This window comes from Heterodontus francisci, chromosome 37 (genome assembly GCF_036365525.1).
Source record: "Heterodontus francisci isolate sHetFra1 chromosome 37, sHetFra1.hap1, whole genome shotgun sequence".
Taxonomy (NCBI): Eukaryota; Metazoa; Chordata; class Chondrichthyes; order Heterodontiformes; family Heterodontidae; genus Heterodontus; species Heterodontus francisci.
Genome location: NC_090407.1, coordinates 38,237,545 through 38,258,471, shown reverse-complemented (window position 1 = coordinate 38,258,471; position 20,927 = coordinate 38,237,545). Strand labels below are relative to the sequence as shown.

The window sequence follows — 20,927 nt, the reverse complement described above, 5'->3', positions numbered from 1 at the left end:
ACATATAAAAAAAAAACTGAATAAAAGTTGCTCACAGCAATCATAGAATGGTTACAGCACAGAAGGCCTGTCTTGTCTGTGTCAACTCTCTGTGAGAGCAACTCAGCTAGTCCACTACCCTGCCTTTTCCCCAGAGCCCTGCAAATGTTTCTATTCAGATATTTATCCAATTCTCTTTTGAAAGCCGTGATTGAATCTGCCGTCACCACACTCCCAGGCAGTGCATTCCAGATTCTAACCACTTGCTGCGTAAAAAAGTTTTTCCTCAAAATTGTATAAAAATTGGCAAGTCATGTTGCAGCTGTACAGAGCCTTAGTTAGGCCACACTTAGAATATTGCGTGCAATTCTGGTCGCCACAATACCAGAAGGACGTGGAGGCTTTGGAGAGGGTACAGAGGAGGTTTACCAGGATGTTGCCTGGTCTGGAGGGCATTAGCTATGAGGAGAGGTTGGAAAAACACGGATTGTTTTCACTGGAACGACGGAGGTGGAGGGGCGACATGATAGAGGTTTACAAAGTTATGAGCGGCATGGACAGAGTGGATAGTCAGAAGCTTTTTCCCAGGGTGGAAGAGTCAGTTACTAGGGGACAATAGGTTTAAGGTGCAACAGGCAAAGTTTAGAGGGGATGTGCGAGGCAAGTTTTTTACACAGAGGGTGGTGAGTGCCTTGAACTTGCTGCCGGGGGAGGTGGTGGAAGCAGATACGATAGCGACGTTTAAGAGGCATCTTGACAAATATATGAATAGGAAGGGAATAGAGGGATATGGGCCCCGGAAGTGCAGAAGGTGTTAGTTTAGGCAGGCATCAAGATTGGCGCAGGCTTGGAGGGCCGAATGGCCTGTTCGTGTGCTGTACTGTTCTTTGTTCTTTGTTCATGTCGCCTTTGGTTCTTTTGTCATTCACCTTAAATCGGTGACCTCTGGTTTTCGACCCTTCTGCCAATGGGAACACTTTCCATCTACTCTGTCCAGACCTCTCATGATTTTGAATAACAAATCTCCTCTCAGCCTTCTCTGAGGAGAATAGTCCCAGCACCTCTATTCTGTCCACGTAACTGAAGCCTGGAACTCCAGGAACCATTCCCGTGAACCTTTTCAGCACTCTATCTAATTTCTTCACAGACTTCCTTAAGTGTGGTTCCCAGAATTGGACACAGTACTCCAGTTGTTTTGTGAAGGTTAACCATAACTTCCTTGCTTTTATACTGTATGCCTCTATTTATAAAGCCACGGAGTTCAAAGTTCCTAAATGTTTAGCAGCTGAAAACATTACAATCAGTCGATAAACAAATTGTGAAATTATTGACCCAGATTTTGCGGTCAGCGGTGAATGAATGGCATTCGTTATTCATTATGCCTGCAGCCATCCACAGACATTTCATGGACCTTTGAGCGGCAGCTTAGTGTCATTGTGCATCTAAAACACTGTGGTTCCCTCTCCAGGGTATCTGGGACCTGTGTGAACAAGGCAAGCAATATTATGTCTCTTCAATCAAACAGATTGAACAATCGTCATTGAGATGCACAGAGTGTAAAGCAGAAAGTATTTTTTTATTTGTTTCTGGGATGTGGGTGTCGCTGGCTAGGTCTGAATTTATTGCCTATCGCTAATTGCCCTTGAGAAGGTGGTGGTGAGATGCCTTCTTGAACCGCTGCACTCCATGTGAGGTAGGTACACCCACAGTGCTGTTAGGAAGGGAGTTCCAGGATTTTGACACAGCAACAGTGAAGGAACAGCAGTATAGTTCCAAGTCAGGATGGTGTATGGCTTGGAGGGGAACTTGCAGGTGGTGATGTTCCCATGCATCTGCTGTCCTTGTCCTTCTAGGTGGTTGAGGTCATGGACTTGGAAGGTGCTGTTGAAGGAACCTTGGTGAGTTGCTGCAGTGCATCTTGTAGACAGTACAACTGCTGCCACTGTGTGTCGGTGGTCGAGGGAGTGAATGTTGAAGGTGGTGGATGGGGTGCCAATCAGGCAGGCTGCTTTGCCCTGAATGGTGTTGAGCTTCTTGAATGTTGTTGGAGCTGCACTCATCCAGGCAAGTGGAGTGTATTCCATCACACTCCTGTCTTGTGCCTTGTAGATGGTGGACAGGGATTGGGGAGACAGGAGGTGAGTTCCTCGCCGCAGGATTCCCAGCCTCTGACCTGCTGTTGTAGCCACAGCATTTATGTGGCTGTTCCACTTCAGTTTCTGGTCAATGGTAACCCCCAGGATGTTGGTAGTGGGGGATTCAGCGATGGTAATGCCATTGAATGTCAAGGGGAGATGGTTATATTTTTTCTTGTTTGAAATGGTCATTGCCTGGCACTTGTGTGGTGCGAATGTAACTTGCCACTCATCAGCCCTAGCCTGGATATTGTCCAGGTCTTGCTGCATTGGACACAGGCTGCTTCATTATCTGAGGAGTCACGAATGGTGCTGAACATTGTGCAATCATCAGCGAACATCCCCACTCCTGACCTTATTGTGGAGGGAAAGCCATTGATGAAGCAGCTGAAGATGGTTGGGCCGAGGACACTACCCTGAGGAACTCCTGCAGTGATGTCCTGGGACTGAGATGATTGACCTCCAACAACCACAACCATCTTCCTTTGCGCTAGGTATGACTCCAACCAGCGGAGAGTTTTCCCTCTGATTCCTATTGACTCCAGTTTTGCTAGGGCTCCTTGATGCCATACTCAGTCAAATGCTGCCTTGATGTCAAGGGCAGTCACTCTCACCTCACCTCTGATGTTCAGCTCTTTTGTCCATGTTTGAACCAAGGCTGTAATGAGGTCAGGAGCTGAGTGGCCCTGGCGGAACCCAAACTGAACGTCGCTGAGCAGGTTATTACTAAGCAAGTGCTGCTTGATAGCACTGTCGACAACCCATTCTGTCATTTTGCTGGGAGTAGACTGATAGGGCGGTAATTGGCCGGGTTGATTTGTCCTGATTTATGTGCACAAGACATATCTGGGAAATTTTCCACATAGCCAGGAAGATGCCAGTGTTGTAGCTGTACTGGAACAGCTTGGCTAGGGGTGCAGCTAGTTATGGAGTACAAGTCTTGAGTACTATTCCTGGAATGCTGTCAGGGCCCCTAGCCTTGGCAGTATCCAGTGCCTTCAACCTATTGGAGTGAATTGGATTGGCTGAAGACTGGCATCTGTGATGTTGGGGACCTCAGGAGGAGGCCGGGATAGATCATCCACCCGGCACTTCTGGCTGAAGGTGGATACAAATGCTTCAGTCTTCCCATTTGCACTGATAGAACAAAGAACAGTACAGCACAGGAACAGGCCATTCGGCCCTCCAAGCCTGCGCCGATCTTGATGCCTGCCTAAACTAAAACCTTCTGCACTTCCGGGGACTGTATCCCTCTATTCCCATCCTATTCATGTATTTGTCAAGATGCCTCTTAAACGTCGCTATCGTACCTGCTTCCACCACCTCCCCCGGCAGCAAGTTCCAGGCACTCACCACCCTATGTGTAAAGAACTTGCCTTGCACATCCCCTCTAAACTTTGCCCCTCGCACCTTAAACCTATGTCCCCTAGTAACTGACTCTTACACCCTGGGAAAAAGTTTCTGACTGTCCACTCTGTCCATGCCGCTCATAACTTTGTAAACCTCTATCATGTTGCCCCTCCACCTTCGTCGTTCCAGTGAAAACAATCCGAGTTTATCCAACCTCTCCTCATAGCTAATGCCCACCAGACCAAGCAACATCCTAGTAAACCTCTTCTGTACCCTCTCCAAAGCCTCCACGTCCTTCTGGTAGTTTGGCGATCAGAATTGCATGCAATATTCTAAGTGTGGCCTAACTAAAGTTCTGTACAGCTGCAGCATGACTTTCCAATTTTTATACTCTATGCCCTGACCGATGAAGGCAAGCATGCCGTATGCCTTCTTGACTACCTTATCCACCTGCATTGCCACTTTCAGTGACCTGTGGACCTGTACGCAGAGATCTCTCTGCCTGTCAATACTCCTAAGGGTTCTGCCATTTACTGTATACTTCCCACCTGCATTAGACCTTCCAAAATGCATTACCTCACATTTGTCCGGATTAAACTCCATCTGTCATTTCTCCGCCAAAGTCTCCAACCGATCTATATCCTGCTGTATCCTCTGACAATCCTCATCACTATCTGCAACTCCACCAACCTTTGTGTCGTCCGCAAACTTACTAATCAGACTGGCTACATTTTCCTCCAAATCATTTATATATACTACAAACAGCAAAGGTCCCAGCACTGATCCCTGCGGAACACCACTAGTCACATCCCTCCATTCAGAAAAGCACCCTTCCACTGATACCCTCTGTCTTCTAAGACAGAGCCAGTTCTGTATCCATCTTGCCAGCTCACATCTGATCCCATGTGACTTCACCTTTTATACCAGTCTGCCATGAGGGACCTTGTCAAAGGCTTTACTGAAGTCCATATAGACAACATCCACTGCCCTTCCTTCATCAATCATCTTCGTCACTTCCTCAAAAAACTCGATCAAGTTAGTGAGACACGACCTCCCATTCACAAAACCATGCTGCCTCTCACTAATAAGTTTGTTTGTTTCCAAATGGGAGTAAATCCTGTCCCGAAGAATCCTCTCTAATAATTTCCCTACCACTGACGTAAGGCTCACCAGCCTATAATTTCCTGGATTATCCTTGCTACTCTTCTTAAACAAAGGAACAACATTGGCTATTTTCCAGTCCTCTGATGTGCTGAGTTCCCCCATCATTGTGGAGGTGAATATTTGTGGAGCCTGCTTCTCCTGTCAATTGTTTAATTGTCCACCACCATTCATGACTGGATGTAACAGAACTGCAGAGCTTAGATCTGATCTGTTGGTTGTGGGATTGCTTAGCCCTGTCTATTGCATGCTGCTTCCGCTGTTTGGCTTGCAAGTAGTCCTGTGTTGTAGTAGTCCAGGCTGACACCTCATTTTTAGGTGCTGCTCCTGGCATGCCCTCCTGCACTCTTCATTGAACGAGGTTTGGTCCCCCGGTTTGATGCTAGTGGTAGAGTGAGGGATATTCCAGGCCATGAGGTTAGATTGCGGCCGAATACAATTCTGCTGCTGCTGATGGCCCGCAGCACCACCCGCAGCACGGTGGGACAGAACATACCCAGGGATGGTGATGGCAGTGTCTGGGACATTGTCTTCAAGGTATGATTCTGTGAGTATGACTATGTCAGGTTGCTGTTTGACTAATCTGTGGGATAGCACTCCCAATTTTGTCGCAAGCCCCCAGATGTTAGTAAGGAGAACTTTGCAGGGTCATCAGGGCTGGGTTTGCCATTGTTATTTCCGGTGCCTAGGTCGATGCCGGGTGGTCCGTCCGCTTTCATTCCTTAAGTGTAAGTTAGAATATTTAATTCAATGTAAAAGCAAGTACAGGAAGTGAAATAAAGAGAGGGAAGGATGGGATTAATAGAGAGACTTAATAGAGGCAGAGAACAAGTTTAAAAAAAATTATTTTAAGTTTTATCTTTAAAAAATCTCCAACAATAATTAAAATCTGAAGGAGTGAGACTCTACACTTGTAAAAGGTAATCTTCAGTGGCAGAGAGGTTGTTTGGCAGTAATCAAGACTTATCAAGCTGTTAAAAAATTACTTACACTTGCATGGACAAACCCAACTTTTTCTGGCACGTTTAGTAGGTAACTAGTGGGTATGTACCATAACTTCATGCCCTACATGGATATCAATGCCGAGTCTCTTGGCGAGATACTGTTACAGTAAAGTTTGTTGAGGATAATGGCAATTAGGACTGAAAGTTCTAGATTTCCGTGTCCATCTGTGCATGTGTGGACGCTGGAAGTTGCTGTCCGATTTATAACATTATAACGGTGAACTCTGATAGCCTCAGCACATTCTTCCGGCAAAATCTAGGCTGCAATTTGTGTAACCAAAACCTGGTCTGGTACATGGGAGAATAATGATTGCAGACAATTGTTCAGCACATATACGATAATATTTAGAATCGAAGAATGGCTACAGCACAGAAGGAGGCCATTTGGCCTGTCGTGTCCATGATAGTTCTCTGCAAGAGCAATTTAGCTAGTCCCACTCCCCTGCCATTTTCCTGTAGCGCAGCAAATTGTTTCTCTTCAGGTGCTTATCCAATTCCCTTTTGAAAGCCATTGAATGCAGTGCATTCCAGATCCTAACCACTCGCTGCATAAAAGGTTTTTCCTTGTGACGCCTTTGGTTCTTTTGTCAGTCACTTCAAATCAGTGTCCTGTGGTTCTTGACCCTCTCTAGCTGCTCTGTCTAGACCCCTCTCCACAATCTTTTTATCTCCAAGGAGAACAACCCCAGCTTCTCTAGTTATCCACATAACTGAAGTCCCTCATCGCTGTAACCGTTCTCATAAATCTTTTCTGCAAACTCTCTAATGCCTTCACATCCTTCTTTAATTGTGGTATGCAGGATTGGACACAATACTCCAGTTGAGGCCGAACCAGTGTTTTATAAAGGTTCATCATAACTTACTTGCTTTTGTACTCTATACCCCTATTAAGGCCAGGATCCGGTATGCTTTTTTAACCACTTTCTCAACCTGCACTGCCACCTTCACTGATTTGTGCACATATACCCCCAAGTGTTTCTGGCTCCTGCACCCCCCTTTAGAATTGTACTCTTTGGTGTATATTGCTTCTCCTTATTCTTCCTCCCAAAATGTCCTCTTGAAGTCTATCACTATCCTCCTCACAGTTCACAATACTTCCAAGTTTTGTGTCATTTGCAAATTTTGAATTTGTGCTTTGTACCCCCAAGTCTAGGTCATAGAATCATAGAAAGTTTACAGCACAGAAAGAGGCCGCTTGGCCCATCGTGTCTGCGCTGGCTGATAAATGAGCCACCCAGCCTAATCCCACCTTCCAGCATTTGGTCCGCAGCCCTGCAGGTTACGGCACTTGAGGTGCATAATATATATCAAGAAAAATAGTGGTCCTAGTACTGACCACTGATGCAGAAATCAACAAGCGCATGGGAAAGGCTTCCACTGCTATGTCCAGACTGGCCAAGAGAGTGTGGGAAAATGGTGCACTGACACGGAACACAAAAGTCCGAGTGTATCAGGCCTGTGTCCTCAGTACCTTGCTGTATGGCAGCGAGGCCTGGACAACATGTGTCAGCCAAGAGCGACGTCTCAATTCATTCCATCTTCGATGCCTCCGGAGAATACTTGGCATCAGGTGGCAGGACCGCATCTCCAACACAGAAGTCCTTGAGGCGGCCAACATCCCCAGCTTGTACACACTACTGAGTCAGCGGCGCTTGAGATGGCTTGGCCATGTGAGCCGCATGGAAGATGGCAGGATCCCCAAAGACACATTGTATAGTGAGCTCGCCACTGGTATCAGACCCACCGGCCGTCCATGTCTCCACTTTAAAGACGTCTGCAAACGCGACATGAAACCCTGTGACATTGATCACAAGTCGTGGGAGTCAGTTGCCAGCGTTCGCCAGAGCTGGCGGGCAGCCATAAAGACTGGGCTAAAGTGTGGCGAGTCGAAGAGACTTAGTAGTTGGCAGGAAAAAAGACAGAGGCGTAAGGGGAGAGCCAACTGTGTAACAGCCCCGACAAACAAATTTCTCTGCAGCACCTGTGGAAGAGCCTGTCACTCTAGAATTGGCCTTTATAGCCATTCCAGGCGCTGCTTCACAAACCACTGACCACCTCCAGGCGCATATCCATTGTTTCTCGAGATAAGGAGGCCAAAGAAAGGTACCTTGTACCATCCTCTTGAGTCAGTCTGTCTATATCACTAACACTATCAACTAATTAAGTTGATAGTTATCAGTACTGACCTCACGTAAGATATTCCACTGTGTTTCATCTTATAATTCCATTGTAGCAGAGACCTTGGAATGGATTTCTTAACTCAAACGATGTTTCTGGTTCAGATTCTATTGTAACAGGGATGTTTATAGATCTTTTAACTCTTCTCTTAAAAGGGGAGTTCAGTCAGTCTTGAATACTGACCATTTAGTTTAGTTTAGTTTAGTTTAGAGATACAGCACTGAAACAGGCCCTTCGGCCCACCGAGTCTGTGCCGACCATCAACCACCCATTTATACTAATCCTACACTAATCCCATATTCCTACCACATCCCCACCTGTCCCTATATTTCCCTACCACCTACCTATACTAGGGGCAATTTATAATGGCCAATTTACCTATCAACCTGCAAGTCTTTGGCATGTGGGAGGAAACCGGAGCACCCGGAGGAAACCCACACAGACACAGGGAGAATTTGCAAACTCCACACAGGCAGTACCCAGTATTGAACCCGGGTCGCTGGAGCTGTGAGGCTGCAGTGCTAACCACTGCGCCACTGTGCCGCCCATAATTATTCAATCTTTAATTCTAAAAGGTATAATGTATTAATTATATCTAAATTCTACCTAATTAAGCCTATTATATACCTATGTTTCATCACACCCCCCCCCCCCTCTTGACCAGTATAAAGGTGAACAGCGAAGATCGGTTGTTTTAACTAAATAATGTCTAAAATGTAAACATGCAATAAAGTGTTACTACCTATTTTTTAAAACAGTGCAATAATGCAAAAGACTACATCCACAACAGTCATAGACCACGTTCTTACATGGATTATCTTAATTTTCCAAAAATGAATCTTTTAATTTTATCACAAAGTTTAGAATAAGTGTCGGTGATCTGAGGTCGCGAAATGTTCAATCAGATGATTGTATCTCGACATGTTGAACATCAATAATCAATCAATGAAACCATATGATGAGGTAGAGGAGTCTGACGAAGTGAGGTAGACACGTCTTCGAGGAGATTCACAATGAGGCCGCTCAGCGCTAGTCCGAGATTCTATTTGCAGAGCTAATAAAAAACTTATAGCAGCAGAAGAGAAAAAAAGATAAAACCCTGCAAAGACTACCCCACCAGTAAAAAGGAGGCAATTTGCAGAATGTTGCTCTGGCACTACTATGTGCCTGACCTATACCCTCCTGAGCTTCTTTTACATGCTGTTCTCGTTTGTGACTCGGGGCTACTTCCCAGACACCCTTGCGCAACTTAACTAGTACTATACCAGTCGGGATCTCCACATAGAAGTACGTTGATATGGATATTCTTTTGGATTTTCTTTCATCGGGTCTAATAGCTGAATCAGTTCCTCATCCTGATTAGCTGCCCGTTCTGCCCTAGTGATTACATTAACTATGGCAGGCCCCTCTCGGGGGTGTCATGCAGACTGAACGTTTTGTCCATCCATCTGCAAGACTGTTGCCGTTTGAGTGTACTGAACGAGTGGTATGCTTGGGTACATGAGTTACCTGACAATTACATTTCTCCTTTCTTAAATGGAGAATATCTTCCCAGAATGATTTGTGTTTTATGGGTTTACCTTTGTGATTGGTAAAGCCTGTCTGCTCCCAGGACACAAGGTCTTAGTTGTAAGCCTGTTTACAATAGTCACTATTTGTAAAAATTAATGCAGGCTTAATAGGCTCTGCCTTCTCTAAAGCATACTGTAATGCTGCAGCTTCAGCATACTGTGCTGTCCGTTGGCCAAGGGGTATGGACAACAGTTCTTCTGGATAGAAAGAATAAGAATCCCAAAAGGTACTTATTACTATCAGATTGGAGGCCGGTGACCAGTGGTGTGCCGCAGGGATCGGTGCTGGGCCCTCTGTTGTTTGTCATTTTATTAATGACTTGGATGTGAATGTAAGGGGCATGATTAGTAAGTTTGCAGATTACACCAAAATTGGTGGCATAGTGGACAGTGAAGAAGATTGTTTAAGGTTACTTGAGGATATAGATCAACTGGGAAAGTAGGCAAGGGAGTGGCAAATGGAATTTAATGCAGACAAGTGTGAAGTGATGCATTTTGGGAAGTTAAACCAGGGCAGGACATATACAGTGAATGGCAGGGCCCTGGGGAGTGTTGTTGAGCAGAGAGACCTTGGGGTGCAAGTACATAGTTCCCTGAAAGTGGCAACACAGGTAGACAGGGTGGTGAAGAAGGCATATGGCATGCTTGCCTTCATCGGCCGAGGCATTGAGTACAAGAGTTGGGACGTCATGTTACAGTTGTACATAACGTTGGTTAGGCCGCATTTGGAGTACTGTGTGCAGTTCTGGTCGCCGCACTACAGGAAAGATGTGATTAAGCTAGAGAGGGTGCAGAAAAGATTCACAAGGATGTTGCCTGATTTGGAGGGCTTGAGTTATAAAGAGAGATTGGGTAGGCTGGGTCTGTTTTCCCTGGAGTGAAGGAGGCTGAGAGGGGACATGATAGAGGTATATAAAATTATGAGAGGCATAGATAGGGTAGATAGCCAGAGTCTGTTTCCTATGGTAGTGGTGACTAAAACTTGAGGGCGTAGATTTAAAGTGAGAGGGAAGAGAATTAAAGGGGATCAAAGGGGTAAATTTTTCACACAACGAATCTGGAATGAGCTGCCTGAGGAGGTGGCGAAGGCAGGAATAGTAGCGACATTTAAGGGGCATCTGGACAGGCACTTGAACGAGCAAGGCATAGAGGGATATGAAATTAATGCAGGCAGGTGGGATTAGTATAGATAGGCATTATGGTCAGCATGGACGTGGTGAGCCGAAGGGCCTGTTTCTCTGCTGTATGACTCTATGACTCTTTCCTTTTATTGTACTATTTCAACATTGGAAAAATTATAAAAATGAAACTGAACCGGCACAATTTGATTTTTATTGTAAAAAACTGCAACTGCTACTTTAGGAGATGTTTTAACATGAAGACTAAGTGGGATCTGCAAGTCCCTCTGCTCCAGGTCTATAGCCTTCTGTACATCACGGCACAGTTGTTGCAATTTTAAGTAATTGGGGAAAAAGTAAATGGGCCTTTTACTGTCTCGCCTACTGTAGCATACAGAGATGCTGAGAGCTCAGCAAAGGTCAGTGTAAAAGATTGAGCAAAGTTCAGGAGTCCTAAATTTGCCTGCAGATTTTTCAAAGTTCTGGGATATTGAATAGTGTTTAGTTTCTCTTTATAAGACTGAGTTAATCCCCTACCATTCCCAGTTATACGGAGGCCTAAGAAATCCACGTCCTCTTGAATGAACTGACTCTTTTTACTGTTGATCAGGTATCCAGCAGCAGTGAGCCAGGATAAAACTGTATCAGCAGCCTGCTGGAGATCATTATATGAAACATAAATGTTATCCACATAAGAGTTAACATTGGGCAGGTCTTTTAAAATATTGATAATATGTGCAGAAAAAAGAACGGGAATGTTTTGAAATCCCTGGGGTAATCTAGTCCAACAGTATTGAAAACCATTAGGGGCAGTCATCGCAGTTTTTTGCCAATCAGATTCTTTAAGAAGGTGTGACCAAAAACTGTTAGCCAAATCAATACAAGTTTTACATGTTTCTCTTTTAATGCCAGAAAGAATGGCGGTGGAATTCTGCTGCTGAGCAACCACTAATCTCCATCTGCCATCAAGTGTAGGGACATCAAACAATGGTGTCTAGAGGACAATTTTATTAGGACACCTCTAAGTCCCTAATTGTGTCGAGTAGATCTAATTTCCCTTTATGATCCTGAATAGGCCACTGTTTCCTGGACTTGTGCCAGCCTGCATCAAGGGAGTGAGGTTCTATATCTACCTTGCCACATTGATTCGGATGACATTGTAGATAAGGGTAGTACTTGTTTAGGAGCTGTTCCAAAAGACCCTCATCCCTACCACCCCCCCACCCCCACTCTAGGCAGATGCGGTCTAGCTGTGCCTGAATATATGTCTGTCAGTTATCCTGGTCCATGGATGCCTCCACAAGCCTGGATATGATCTTAAGGAAGTGGTTAATATCAGGCTGTCCTATAATAAGAGGGCAAACTAAATCAGGTACTAATCCCACCTCCAGGGTGGCTGTAATACCATAGATAGTAACAGGAAGTTCATAAAAATCAATCAGCTGTGTGAATCCCCCGACTGATAACAGATAAAGCGGGCTTCCCAAATCTCACCACTGAGTTTTTATAATTACAGGATCCACGACTGTGTAATCAGCTCCTGTATCAAAGAGTGCCTGTACCTGTTCAGAAGTGGGCAGTGTTGCCAAGGCATAGGGGAATTCGAGAGACCCTGGCTGGGTGCCAGGCACTCCCCTCTGTGGAGAGTCAGATGCTTCCGTGTCCTGACAATCAGCTCTGCCTTGATTTCTGATAACTTTAACTGACGTCTGCCCCTCCCTCTTAAGAGTCTCATGATTTACCGATCCCTTAGGTGATCTATCAAAAGGCTTATAGTCACAACTATCGCCCCCTTGCGGTGGATGCCGATGCTGTCAGGACTCTGTCTGATCTCTGCCTCTGTCTGCCCTGGAACCTACCATTACTCTGATAGGAACGGCCAGTGTAAACTTCATCCCCATAGGGATCCAGTTGACCCTGCTATCTCTTCGAGATGTGGTGCTAGACTGTTCCCACCGTTACAGGGAGGTATGTCGCTCACGCTCCTGGCGAGATGGCGGTGTAGACTGACCAGAGCGCCCGTCCGGGTGCCCAAAGGAACGAGTCTGCGGGTGACTGGAATGAGAAAGAGTCCATGTCCTATTCTCTCCCTTTCTGTGTGAAGCAGAGACATTGTATTATTTTTAACCTTAGGATCCGGTTGGACCACAGGCTTAGTATGGGGCAGACCCAGCAAGGCATGGTTCGAGCGGATAATGCATTCAACATTATCCCACCTCTGCTGGTCATCAGGATAAACAGACAATGCCCCTTCACAGGCTAGTCTAAGTGCAGAATTCTGATACTGGTTAGCCAGACAACCGTGAATAATTTCCCAGTTTCCATGTGCAAGGTCCTTGCTGAATTGATAGGTGGCTACCAAACCATTCGACTTAACTGTATTTTGAAGGATTTCTTTGATTGAGCCCATAACATGCCCTCCCTAAATTGCAGTCAGGAGGTGAGCATATATTTGTATCCAGCTGTTGCATTTATCAATTTGGGGGACTAAATCAGAGCTCAGAATCAGGGAGAGGAGCTACTCCAACTTTGACAACAACTGTCACGTCTATCAAGGTTGTTTAAAATCCATCGTGTTTTATCTTGGTTGCTGAGACTGGGCTTGCCACACATGGCATGTATAGAGATAAAATTCACATTGTCTTAGGGTGTAATTTGAGACTGCACTGGCTGTCCCACAAGCAGAGGAAAGCCTGCAGCACAAACATTGCCTGAAGAAGTGTCTGTTTCATTTGAAGTTGATGTGTCAGTAGCTGTCTATAATCCTCCCGCAGATTCTGATCACAAACCTCATTGTGAGGAAGCCATCTGACCCGAAACTCATGGCCACCATGCACGTAGGGAGACCCGGGCCCTACAATTCTACCATGGATACCCCTGCCCTGTCATGCACCAGTCATTAGGCCACCCAATTTTGCAGGCGTGCACTTTATCATTAAGGAATGTTGTGGGTCTGGGGTATCAGTCTGATTATCCACTGGATACGTTCTATTCCTTCCACATGGAGGTCAGCCACAATAGTACCGTAAGCTCTAACTGAACCATCGGCATCAAAATTGTCTATCTTAAAGACTACTACCTGATAATCTACTGAAACAAGTTGATGGATCCCCCAGTGGGAAAATTAAGCCAATCTCTTCATCATTAGCCATTATATCTGAATGGAACCTGAACTTGGAATTAAAATGTGTCAGGGCCTAATTGCAACTAGGATTTAAAGTGAAGTTTAAAGGAAATTTCCAAACCTCAAAAGTAGAATGAGAGAGAGTTCTGATTTAAGATCCACAAACCGTGATCAAGAGTTTGCCGTCTCTGGGGGTTAGTGCCACTGACAGTAAAACACTCCTTCCATACTTACAAATCTAAAATAAACATTAAAGACAAATAAATAAGTACAACAAGACACATTTTGGACGCCAACTGAAGTGATTTGTGACTTTAACCCCTTATAGGGACTAAACCAAATCAAGCATACATCCCCATAAGTCTCCTTTAATTAAGTTCAGACAAGACAGATTCCTACAGACACTGGTTTGGGTCTGAAGAACTGAACTAGTCTTCCCTCAAAGAAAGAAAACCAACAGAGAATATTACTATCTTTCAGATAGCCTTTTTAAAAAAAATAATTATGGCTAAGTTATAAATATCCCAGATATTAGAAGGGTCTAGGAAACTCTCTTCAATAAGTATCTCCCCACTTAAGGAGACACAGAGAGGGTGTTCTTGTAGTCGTATACAGAATGTTACATGAGACGATTTATTAACTTTTATATATTAAAGAGTTGAACATGCAATACACTTTAAGTGGTTAAGTATACTACAATATCAAGGATTACTAAGAGATATAAAACATAATCTTATTTCTAAAATAGAATCCAAAAGTTCAACCTTGATAATGTTACAGCAAAATATCTTAGCAGATCCATCAAAATTTAAAGTAAACCTTTACCCTAAATTCCCCGAGTACCATAGGTTGAGAGGCATTGATGAGGAATTCAATACTTCTGTTTTTTTGATTCAAAACTCTCATGTTTATACGGTTTCTAATTTATCATCTCATCTTGTAGAATGTAGGTGTTACCTTTCTCTGTGTTTTTCCTGCTTTTGAGATCCATATATGGTAATATCATTAGCTACCATTCCCACTTAATGTATTTGCTGGAAATTCCCTTCTCTTGAAGTTGTGAGCTTTTATCTGGTCAAAATGTTTGTAATTGGGTTTACTTGGCATCTGTTTTTGAAAGTACCATTCCACTTTGCAATTTATTATCTGTAATTGTCTTTTTATGGTACCTTGTACCATCCTCTTGAGTCAGTCTGTCTATATCACTAACACTATCAACTAATTAAGTTGATAGTTATCAGTACTGACCTCACATAAGATATCCCAGTGTGTTTCAACTTATAATTCCATTGTCGCAGAGACCTTGGAAGATCTTGGAATGGACTTTTTTTAACTTAAAAGGTGTTTCTGGTTCACATTCTATTGTAACAAGGATGTTTATAGATTTTTTAACTCTGCTCTTTAAAGGGGAGTTCAGTGAGTCTTGAATACTGACCATTTAATTCTAAAAGGTATAATGTATTAATTATATCTAAATTCTACCTAATTAAACCAATTATACCTATGTTTCATCGCAGAAAAGCATAGCTTTTTATAATGCTAAGATAAAAATAAACATCAAGTTGCCTGTTAAAAAGTTTTTCTCTTCACAAACATCTGCAAACCTTTTTAAATGAGTTTGTTTTTCACATATCTTTTATTACTTTTTGTATAGGGATTGTGCTACAGCACTCTTAAAACGTGATGTTATGGGAGCTTTCTTATTGTGGGTGAATCCTGGCCCCCTGCAGTGCTGGACACTGATGATGCGGACCCCATTTGGCGTGATAAACTATCTGATCTGTAAAAATGATGAAGGCAAATATTATCTGCAGGTATGATTATAAAAACTTCTCAATTTTTGAAATGTTCTTTTTCCCCATGGTAGCTTTTAACGTGCAGTATGTGCATTTACTCTCTTCCAGCAACTGAACACACTACTGTTTCCCAGCATAAAAGCCTTGATAGAACATTACACAGAGAACGAAGATGGTCTCTTTTGCTGCCTAAGTGCTTCAAGGGTAAATCACTGCTATGAAGAAAAAGATTCTGCAGAATGCTATGGCTTGCGCACAGCCCAAAACAAACCCGAGGACAGACAGATTGCTTCAGATTAGTGAAGTAGAACTTCTAAGAATTGAAAAGGTTGCTTCTTGCAGGTCATGACAAGAGACTAGCTGCAAGTTGTGATGTGCAGGGTGATTTAAGAAAATCAAATGCAACCAACTTGAATCCACCATAGATATCTTTTCAGGTTCAGTGGCGTCAGTCACTCCTGCAACGGTCTGAGAATCATACTGTTATGGGAGTTGACTCACATTGTACAATAGCATGACTGGGAAATTGTAATAATAATACTGCCTTGTGACCCAAACAGGATATCTGTGTCTTCCGCATATGTGTTTCTTCAATGTCTTCAAAGGCAGACCGACCTTACACTTGGTGAGTTGAGGTTTGAGCAGTTTTATTGCACAGCAAATGAACATACTGACCAACAGTTATTAGATTAAAATGGTGCAATTAATACAGCCTATCTTTGCATAATGATACGACACAAAAACACACTTCCCCCACATCAGTAAGAAGTTTTTAATTAAGGTGAGCAAGATGCTTCTATCCTCCAGCATTTTGAACCTCATTGCCTCAGTTAACTGCTTCTCAGCTTGCCTTTAGCAAACCTGACTGTCTCGCTATTTAAAAAAGCCCATCTTTCTTTGTCCTTGTATCTCTTTGTCTGTCTGTGATGAGGCAGATATAAAAAGAGGTCAAAAGGTTTTCCAACACAGGTTGAGTTGTTCTTTGATTAGCCAGACAGGCTAACAGATTGCCTGTTTAATCTCCATTTAACATGTGGACAACCTTTGATCCAGTGCCTTTTAAATAATTCATGAGAATGCACATTGCTTTTAAAAACAGTATTTAAAAAGCTCATTTTCAAATCTATTCTGTGGAAAAATGGTCAAAAAATACTAAAGTGTGACAGCAATCTTTGCAAACCTTGCAACAATAATGGTTAAATGAAAGATTGTGCCCAACTAAGTAAGTATAAGCATTTGGGCTTCTTGGAGTGTTTTGAGATATTCAGCATCGCAAGAGTTAAATGACCCTAAGCTTTTCTCTAAAGCTATTCTTCTGCAAAAATACACTGCTTTGGACTGTTTGCTGACCTGAGGCAGATTCAGTGTCCTAAGTGGCCTTGTTATTGCAAAAATTGATTATTATTGCTAGGAGAGGAAAAGAATAGGGTAAGACTTACAGAACTCTTTGTATATAGCCTTATCTCATCTTTCTAGGTCTGTGGGAATCTGCCAACTTTTGTAAGTTGCTGAAATATAATCAAAAATAATTCTCTTTACTATTTTTCTGCATTGAGCTTTGCTGGATCGCAGTTTAATAATATTGTTGGTTCTTTTGGGCCTCCTTATCTCGAGAGACAATGGATACGCGCCTGGAGGTGGTCAGTGGTTTGTGAAGCAGCGCCTGGAGTGGCTATAAAGGCCAATTCTAGAGTGACAGGCTCTTCCACAGGTGCTGCAGAGAAATTTGTTTGTCGGGGCTGTTGCACAGTTGGCTCTCCCCTTGCGGCTCTGTCTTTTTTCCTGCCAACTACTAAGTCTCTTCGACTCGCCACATTTTAGCCCCGTCTTTATGGCTGCCCGCCAGCTCTGGCGAACGCTGGCAACTGACTCCCACGACTTGTGATCAATGTCACAGGATTTCATGTTGCGTTTGCAGACGTCTTTATAGCGGAGACATGGACGGCCGGTGGGTCTGATACCAGTGGCGAGCTCACTATACAATGTGTCTTTGGGGATCCTGCCATCTTCCATGCGGCTCACATGGCCAAGCCATCTCAAGCGCCGCTGACTCAGTAGTGTGTACAAGCTGGGGATGTTGGCCGCCTCGAGGACTTCTGTGTTGGAGATACGGTCCTGCCACCTGATGCCAAGTATTCTCCGGAGGCAGCGAAGATGGAATGAATTGAGACGTCGCTCTTGGCTGACATACGTTGTCCAGGCCTCGCTGCCATAGAGCAAGGTACTGAGGACACAGGCCTGATACACTCGGACTTTTGTGTTCCGTGTCAGTGCGCCATTTTCCCACACTCTCTTGGCCAGTCTGGACATAGCAGTGGAAGCCTTTCCCATGCGCTTGTTGATTTCTGCATCTAGAGACAGGTTACTGGTGATAGTTGAGCCTAGGTAGGTGAACTCTTGAACCACTTCCAGAGCGTGGTCGCCAATATTGATGGATGGAGCATTTCTGACATCCTGCCCCATGATGTTTGTTTTCTTGAGGCTGATGGTTAGGCCAAATTCATTGCAGGCAGCCGCAAACCTGTTGATGAGACTCTGCAGGCACTCTTCAGTGTGAGATGTTAAAGCAGCATCGTCAGCAAAGAGGAGTTCCCTGATGAGGACTTTCCGTACTTTGGACTTCGCTCTTAGACGGGCAAGGTTGAACAACCTGCCCCCTGATCTTGTGTGGAGGAAAATTCCTTCTTCAGAGGACTTGAACACATGTGAAAGCAGCAGGGAGAAGAAAATCCCAAAAAGTGTGGGTGCAAGAACACAGCCCTGTTTCACGCCACTCAGGATAGGAAAGGGCTCTGAGGAGGAGCCACCATGTTGAATTGTGCCTTTCATATTGTCATGGAATGAGGTGATGATACTTAGTAGCTTTGGTGGGCATCCAATCTTTTCTAGTAGTCTGAAGAGACCACGTCTGCTGACGAGGTCAAAGCTTTGGTGAGATCAATGAAAGCAATGTAGAGGGGCATCTGTTGTTCACGGCATTTCTCCTGTATCTGAAGAAGGGAGAACAGCATGTCAACGGTCGATCTCTCTGCACGAAAGCCACACTGTGCCTCAGGGTAGACGCGCTCGGCCAGCTTCTGAAGCCTGTTCAGAGCGACTCGAGCAAAGACTTTCCCCACTATGCTGAGCAGGGAGATTCCACGGTAGTTGTTGCAGTCACCGCGGTCACCTTTGTTTTTATAGAGGGTGATGACATTGGCATCGCGCATGTCCTGGGGTACTGCTCCCTCGTCCCAGCACAGGCAAAGCAGTTCATGTAGTGCTGAGAGTATAGCAGGCTTGGCACTCTTGATTATTTCAGGGGTAATGCTGTCCTTCCCAGGGGCTTTTCCACTGGCTAGAGAATCAATGGCATCACTGAGTTCTGATTTGGTTGGCTGTAAGTCCAGCTCATCCATGACTGGTAGAGGCTGGGCTGCATTGAGGGCAGTCTCAGTGACAGCATTCTCCCTGGAGTACAGTTCTAGGTAGTGCTCAACCCAGCGGTCCATTTGTTTGTGTTGGCCAGTGATTATGTCCCCTGATTTAGATTTGAGGGGGGCGATCTTCTTGATGGTTGGCCCAAGAGCTCTCTTCATGCCATCATACATTCCTCTGATGTTTCCGGTGTCTGAGGCCAGCTGAATATGACTGCATAGGTGTTGCCAGTAGTCGTTTGCGCAGCGCCTGGCTGTTCTTTGTGCAGTGCTTCTGGCTGCTTTAAGTGCTGCGGATGTTAAATCGCTGGGGGCTTTCTTGTAGTTCAACAGTGCAATGCGCTTAGCGGCTATGACAGGTTCCAGCTCTTCATTATGAGATTGAAACCAGTCTGCATTTCTCTTCGCACTTTTGCCATAGGTGGTCAAAGCTGACTCATAGATGGCGTCTCTGATGTGGGCCCACTTGGTCTCAGCATCCCCTGTGGGAGTGTTTTGAAGGGCTGTTACAAGTGAATTTAGAAATTTTTGTAACAGCTGTGGGTGAGAAATTCTGCTAGTGTTGATGCGCGGGTGACCCTTCTGCTTGGAGTGATGCAACTTCTTTGGTCTGAGTCTAACCTTGCTGCACACCAGGGAGTGGTCGGTGTCGCAGTCTGCACTGTGGAAGCTGCGTGTGATTTGAACACTGTTTAAGGCGGCTCGCCTTGTGACAATGAGGTCTAGCTGGTGCCAACGACGCGATCTTGGGTGCCTCCATGAAACCTGGTGACAGGGTTTAGTGTGAAAGAACGAGTTGGTGATGCAGAGGTTATGATAGGTACACAACTCAAGCAGTCTCTGCCCGTTCTCATTCATCCTTCCAACGCCATAGCGCCCAAGGCAGGAGGGCCATGAGTCATGGTCGGCCCCAACCCTGGCATTAAAGTCCCCCAGCAGGAATAGGTGTTCGGTGTTGGGGATGCTGCTAATGATGTGATGGAGTTGCTCGTAGAACTGGTCTTTAGCTTCAGGAGGGGAGCAGAGTGTTGGAGCACAGATGCTGAGTAGGTGTACTGGACCAGAGGTGGTGAGCAGTCGGATGGACAGTATGCGTTCCGAGCCATTTGAGGGAGGCTCTATCATGCTGAGCAAGGAGTTTCTGATGGCGAAGCCCACTCCATGCTGTCTTGGTTCTTCAGGATCCCTGCCCTGCCAGAAGAAGGTGTAGTCTTGTTCTGCTCGAGATCCACTCGCGGGGAGGCGTGTCTCCTGAAGTGCTGCAATGTCTACATTGAGTCTACTGAGCTCGTTGTTAATGATGGCGGTCTTCCGAGAATCGTTGATTTGTGTAAGGTCTTCCGACAGGCCAGGACACATAGTTCTGACGTTCCAGCTTGCAAAGCGAAGGGCTGGTACCTTCTTTTTTCGTGTTGTTTGGTGCGGTGTATCAGTCCACCTTTCGGGCAATGACCCTGAGCTCCAAGCACCCATTGAAGCAGGTAGACTGTGGCGGGACAGAACCTTATTGACCGGGGGCTGCCCGGTTTGAGGCGGGCGGTAGCTGTCCAGTGAGGTGCAATGACCTCTCCCACCGACAAAGGCAACCCGTGGTGCCCAGTTGGTACTCCATAGATTTATTACTTTGGATTTGTTTCTCATCTGTTGGAATTAAGGAAAAGTATGTTAAAAACTTGATTTCATTTACAGTTAGATCTCTTGTGGTCCTCAAAGTCCTGGGTTGGATCATCAACCATGAAAACAGAAAATAAGTACCGAAAAAGATTGTGCTTAAACTAAAAAGCAGATAAGGGAGGCCCAAGGCCTGGGCCTGAACACAGAACTTGCTGTACCTATGTTTGGATAGATTTCTCTGCAGTTCCCTTGTTTGGAATATATTCTAATGGGTTTGGGACATCTGAAGGTAGAAGGACCAGGAGGGACATCAGATTGGTGTAGACGGTTATGTGAGTATGGGGAATGGGTCACACCTTCTACCCAAAAGACAATAACGGGTAATATAATTTTCGATTGTACTTCGTAAACTGCTTAAATATTGTACTGTATTAAGTCTCACTTATGCTTAAAATAAAATTTGTAACTGTTACCAATGTGG

The 20,927-nt window shown here is 44.7% G+C and overlaps 1 protein-coding gene across 1 annotated transcript in view; it reads left to right on the top strand.

Moving 5' to 3' along the window:
- Positions 1-15,934, top strand: part of sh2d5 (SH2 domain containing 5) — a 77,513-nt gene extending 61,579 nt beyond the window's left edge. The window contains exons 6-7 of the mRNA XM_068016809.1: positions 15,275-15,434; positions 15,525-15,934. Coding sequence (XP_067872910.1) covers positions 15,275-15,434; positions 15,525-15,716 — 352 coding nt within the window. The 3' untranslated portion in view covers positions 15,717-15,934. The remainder of the gene's footprint in view (positions 1-15,274; positions 15,435-15,524) is intronic.
- Positions 15,935-20,927: the final 4,993 nt, after the last annotated feature.